This window comes from Adiantum capillus-veneris, chromosome 4 (assembly GCF_014529385.1).
Source record: "Adiantum capillus-veneris isolate H3 chromosome 4, ASM1452938v2, whole genome shotgun sequence".
Taxonomy (NCBI): domain Eukaryota; kingdom Viridiplantae; phylum Streptophyta; class Polypodiopsida; order Polypodiales; family Pteridaceae; genus Adiantum; species Adiantum capillus-veneris.
This window is the reverse complement of record NC_140934.1, coordinates 139,915,850-139,921,753: the sequence shown is the minus strand read 5'-3', so window position 1 is coordinate 139,921,753 and position 5,904 is coordinate 139,915,850. Positions and strand designations below refer to the sequence as shown.

The window sequence follows — 5,904 nt, the reverse complement described above, 5'->3', positions numbered from 1 at the left end:
GCTGAATATGTTGCAGCATCAGAGGCATGCAAAGAATCAATTTGGCTTAATCAACTAGTAACAGATTTGGGAATCAAAGAAGAGATGCCTGTGTTATATTGTGATAGTCAAAGTGCTATACAATTGGCTCGCAATCCAATTTATCACTCAAAGACAAAGCATGTGGATGTGAAGTATCATTTCATCAAGGAAATACTCGAGGATAAGCAACTTCAGCTTGTCAAAGTTCACACCACAGAAAATCCTGCTGATCTACTTACAAAAGGACTTCCCTCAGAGAGCTTTGCGCATTTTCGCAAGCAGTTAGGTGTAGGGTAGTACATCACTTCTCTACATCTCTTGTATATTAGCTTGTATAGTAGCTTCTCTCACACTTAAAGTACCACATTGGACTTTAAGTGGGAGGTTGTTGGGGTATAAAGCCCAATGTGGTCGCCCAGGTAAGCGAACGGGCTGCCAGGTATGTACACATATTCCTTTGTTAAAACCTAATAAGAACTCACTATGCTCTACACATTACAGTAGAGCGAGTTCACCATATCGTCGTGCTCTTCTTCTTGCACTCTCTCTCTCGCGTCGCACTTCCGCTCGTACTCCTTCAAGGAGGAGGGCCTCACAGTCGAGTTCTTGGCAGCCTTTTAACAGAGGCTGTGGGACACCAGACAACCGAGGCGCGTCACTTTGTTTCAGTGGCTGGTTGCACATAGAGCTACAGCAGTAGGGAACTGGCTTGTGTATAGTGGTCTCTCGACCGCATGTGCAACCTGTGACCAATTGGTGGAGTGTCAGTGTCATTGTCTTTGGGACTGTCCCTCGGCCCAACAGGTGTGGCTACGAGTTCTTCGGCTGATGCCTACTCTCTCCACGGCTAGACATTACACTTGGGGGGCAACGGCTTGGTCCACTCTCACGGACCCGGCACTTCAGTTTGAGCTATCTTCCACAAGCAGGATGATAGTGATACAGGGGGGGCTACCTACACTCCAGCCTGCTACAGAGCTTACTCCACAGGAGTGGTGCAGTGCGAGAGAGGAGTGTTGGGAGCTCATCAATGGCCTGACACTTTGGTTCATCTGGCGGGCCTGCTGTTTCCGCATTTTTGAGGCTCGCTCTGTGCCACCAGCAGAGACTGTTCGTGACTTGTGGCTAGGGCTGATCCATACTCTCAGAGGTCAGCTTGAGGGACTACAGGGCAGCTCCGACAGCATGCGGGAGCGCCGCAAGGCTTTCCTTCAACTCTGGCGCCCTGGGCCTTTCTACACCATTGTCCAGGGTGTGCTCAAATGGCACTACCGACCACCTGTGTGGCTCTTCCCTCCTCCCATCCCCTTGATTTAGCCTCATTGTATATATGTTGTTCTTTCATTGGGAGAGTCGCCCCATCATGTTTGTTGTAGCCCTCTCTTGCAGAGGTGGTTGTAGCCCTACGGGCAGCTTTCATTAACTAATAGAAGGATCTTTTTCTCGAAAAAAAAAAATTACCTGTGCTCACTGAGTGCTTTGTCACCCCAAAGATTGAAGGTTCAAACCGAATGCTTGCATTCAAAAAGCCAGTTGCCACCTTCTGTCACCATCTAAAGCATCTCTTCATGCTGTCCACCTTTAGATAAACACTGCACAAATCTGGGAAACATGGTCATTGCATCCAGAAAGGCAGCACGCTTGCAAATTGCAAACATACATTCTAACAGCCGTCTTTCCAAAATTTTATGATCATTCTTTCTTTTTGCCAGCCAAGCTGGAAAAGGGTTCTGCACACTTGTTTTGTGATATGCACTCTTCTAAGCTCAATACACTGATTAGTAGAAAGTTTCAAATCACTCATGCTTTCAGTTCAAGCGAGCTATCTTGCTTGACCAAGATCTAGTCATGCAGACCTTCCTACTGCCAAGCTACCTGGAAAATCAATGATAATAAAAATCTCCATGCATGATTACTCATACAGAAGTTCTTAGTAAGTGAGATGTCTTTCCAAAGCTTCATGTTTGTAAGCTTCTATTGGCATGCCAGCAGCTGAATATAAGTTACTCATGCAGACATAGGCCGATGCATATCCTTCATCTACTTGTAGTGCATGAATGAATGCCCTTCCAGCAAGCTCTACATTCCCCCAATTGTGGCAAGCACCTAGCACAGCCAACCACAGTAGAAGAGAATCGGAAGGTTGCACTCTTTCAATTATACTTAATGCCATGTTGAATTGTCCCACACGGCTGTGAAGATCAACCATACAAATGTAGTGCTCTAAAGTTGGAAGGAAGGAGTAGACAGTGCTCATAATCTCGAAAAACTTTTGCCCCTCCGCCACGAGGCCTGCATGACTGCAGGCAGTTAGCAAAACAAAAAAAGTGACTTCATTCGGTTCTATGCACTCCCTTATCATCTGAGTCAAAAGTTCCGAAATTCGAGTGACGTCACCAAACTGAGCATAACCAGCTGTTAGAGCAGTCCATGAGACCACATCCCATGTTGGAAGCTTGTCAAATACTTCTTGAGCAGATGTAAGTGCACCACATTTTGTGTACATATCAACCAGTGCATTGCCGAGCATTATATTTTTTTCAACCAACCCAAGACTTCTGACCTCCATGTGTATATCTTTCCCCATCTCAATCGCTCCTAAGTGACCGCAAGCTTTCAAAATACAAATAAAAGTAGTTGCATCTGGAGTGATATCCTCATCTCGCATCAGTGCAGAGCAATTCAAAACCTCATCGCTAAGCTCATGGTGGCCATAGCCTACCATAAGTGCGTTCCAACAGGCCACATCTCGTGCTAGGATCTCATTAAATACATCTCGTGCTTTGGCAAGAGCCCCACATTTGGCATACATATCCACTACTGCAGTTTCTAGCACCTTGCTTCCCTTCAATATCCCATGTGTGCAGATTTCTTCATGTATTTTCTCCCCTTTTACAAGTGTTCTCATGGCACCACAAGCTTGCAAAATGGAGACATACGTTAGTGTGTCAGGGTAGGGGCCTTCATCACGCATTTTTTCAAAGTAAGCCCATGCTTCCTCGCCCAACCCATGCAAAGATAATCCCCCAATGATTGCATTCCAAGCGGCAACATCTTGGACTGGAAGCTCTGCAAACACTTCTTTGGCTTTGGCAAGAGCCCCACATTTGGCGTACATATCCACTAATGCATTGCCAAGGACAAGATTGCCTTGTAGTAACCCCCTCCTGCTAACCTCAGCATGTATTTCTGCACCTTTGTGGACTTCCCCTATACTGCCGCAAGCTGTACAAATGCTAACAAAAGTGACTGCATTTGGAACGAAGCCTTCATCTTGCATATGGCTCAACAAGTTCAAGGCTTCATCACCTTCCCCATGCTGAGCATATCCTGATATAAGCGCATTCCATGAGGCTGCATCACGCGCTGTAAGCTCTTCGAACACATTTCGTGCTTTTGAAAGCAACCCGCACTTGGTATACATATTGACCACAGCAGTGCCCAACGTAATATTTTCTCTCAATAAGCCCTGTTTGCTGACCTTATAATGTATCTCTTCACCCTTTTCAACAGCTCCTATGCTGCCACAAGCTTTCAATATGCACACGAAGGTAACTGTGTCAGGAGAGAAGCCCGCATTTTGCATATGTTCAAAGCAATTCAAGGCTTCCTCACCATGTCCCTGCTGAATATATCCTGTAATGAGTGCATTCCATGATGTCGTGTCACAATTTGGAAGCTGATTAAAGACTTCTTGTGATTTCTCGAGATTGCCACATTTCGAATACATATCCACCAATGCATTGCCAAGTGCAACGTTCTTTTTCAACAAGGCCTGCCTGCACAGCTCCCTATGTATCTCTTCTCCCATCTTTATTGATCCTATGCTAGCACAAGCCTTTAAGACATTAATGAAGGTGATTGCGTTTGGGGAGAGGCCCTCATCTTGCATTTTCCTGTACAACTTCAATGCTTCTTCACCAAGGCCATGCTGAGCATATGCTTTGATTAGTGTATTCCACATAGCTACATCTCGTGCTGAGGTTTCCTCAAATAACTCTTGTGCTTTATCAAGAACACCACAATTGGCATACATGTCAACCAATGCAGTTCTTACCAGAATGTTTTTTCCAATTGATTCCTGCCTGCCAACCTCAGCATGTACTTCTCTACCCTTCCCAAGCGCTTTCAAACTAGCACAAGCTTTCAAAACACAGACAAAAGTCTGGGGATTTGGGCTAAGGCCCTTTTTTCGCATTTCTTTGTAGAGATTAAGAGCTTCGGTACCAAGTCCATGTTCAACATATCCTGCCATTAGTGCAGTCCAAGACGCAACATCTGGTGTTGCGAGCTCGCCGAAAACTTTCTGTGCTTTTGCAAGAACACCACACTTGGCATACATGTCGATCAATGCGGTCCCTAGAACAACATCGTTTATCAAATAACCGCCCTGGCTGGCATCGATGTGTATCTCTTCACCCTTCTCAACCGCTTGCACACTGCCACAAGCTCTCAAAACACTAACAAAAGTAACTGCATTTGGGGAGAGGCCCTCTTCTCGCATCTGAACATAGCAGTTCAAGGCTTTTTCATTGAGCCCTTGCTGCACACATCCAGATATAAGCACGTTCCAAGACACTACATTCCGCATCGGAAGCTCATCAAAAACTTTTTCTGCTTTTGCAAAAGCACCACATTTGGCATACATATCCACCAGGGCAGTACCCAGCACAACATGTTTCTTCAACAACCCTTGTTTGTCTACCTCCACATGTATCTCTTTACCCTTCTCAACTGCTCGGATGCTGCCGCAAGCTTTCAAGATGCAAACAAAAGTAACTGCATCTGGGGAGAAGCCCTTGCTTTGCATGCATTCGAAGCAATTAAGGGCATCATGAGCAAGCCCACGCTGGGCATAACCAGCAATTAGCGCATTCCATGTGACGACATCCCAAGCTGGTAGGTCATCAAACACTCTTTGGGATTTATCTAGAGCACCACACTTGGCATACATGGAGATGAGGGCGGTGCCCACATGAAGGTCCAGGGCAAGCACCCCTTTCTTGAGAAGATCAGCATGTATCCTGTTGCCCTTGTCGAAGTCCTTCTGTTTGCCACAAGTTTTGATTGAATCCAAGAGAGCAATGGCATGTTGGGACTGATGTCCGATGTGCTCGTTCGCCAAGCAGTCCATGTTTTTCTCTACTCATAATGCTACTCTTTCAAGTGTAGGAACGACCAACGAACAGTCAATTGAAAGGCGAGAGAAAAGTTTTTAGCGTCAAATATCTGTCAATCCTGTTTATGAGAGAGAGAGAGAGAGAGAGAGAGCCCATATCACGCGAAGATTTGAACCGTCCGCCTCTAGTTCACTGTCCTGCCATTGCCTCGGGTTGAAAATATAACCTCATGATTTTTTCACACGAAAGCCTTAACACTACTCTATCATGCAATGGTTGTCCATGTGGGCATGGCGGGTGTACACTATCCCTAGTCCTAGTTTACTTGGCGATCTGACGATGGAGATCAAGCCTATCCAAGTCGCCTAATTTGGGCCTTAGATCCCCTCTAAAGAACCCCAAGTGAGATAGTGTGTCAGGCCTAGGGTAAGACGGACCAAGGCTAAGAGCCAGGACACACATGTAGTACAGGGGCACCTATATTTAGCAAGCGAAGGGCCTATATTAGGCATGGTTGGGTAGAGAGTTCCATGTGCTAGTCCCCAGTCTCTCATATTGATATCAGAGCTAAGGGGAACACGATAACCATGGAGGAGGGGGAGAGCCGGTGTGGATCTCCTCTCTCTCTCTCTCGCCCACATAAGGCTATGGCAGTTCTGTAGAACGAAAGAGCTGAAAGTCATGGTGCTTGGATTCTCTCTCTCTCTCTCTCTCTCTCTCTCTCTCTCTCTCTCTCTCTCTCTCTCGGCTGACCGTGGACAAG

At 46.1% G+C, this 5,904-nt stretch overlaps 1 protein-coding gene across 1 annotated transcript; it reads right to left on the bottom strand.

The window, feature by feature from the left end:
* Positions 1 to 1,513: 1,513 nt before the first annotated feature.
* On the bottom strand, positions 1,514 to 5,330 carry LOC147460057 (pentatricopeptide repeat-containing protein At2g39620-like). The gene has a single exon (XM_086511212.1). It carries the CDS (start codon positions 5,153 to 5,155, stop codon positions 1,952 to 1,954), a length of 3,204 nt encoding a protein of 1,067 aa, XP_086367338.1. The 5' UTR covers positions 5,156 to 5,330; the 3' UTR covers positions 1,514 to 1,951.
* Between the last annotated feature and the right edge of the window lie 574 nt (positions 5,331 to 5,904).

Coding starts and splice junctions, on each gene's coding strand:
- LOC147460057 (XM_086511212.1), bottom strand. CDS start 5,155: ATGGACTGCTTGGCGAACGAGCACATCGGACATCAGTCCCAACATGCC.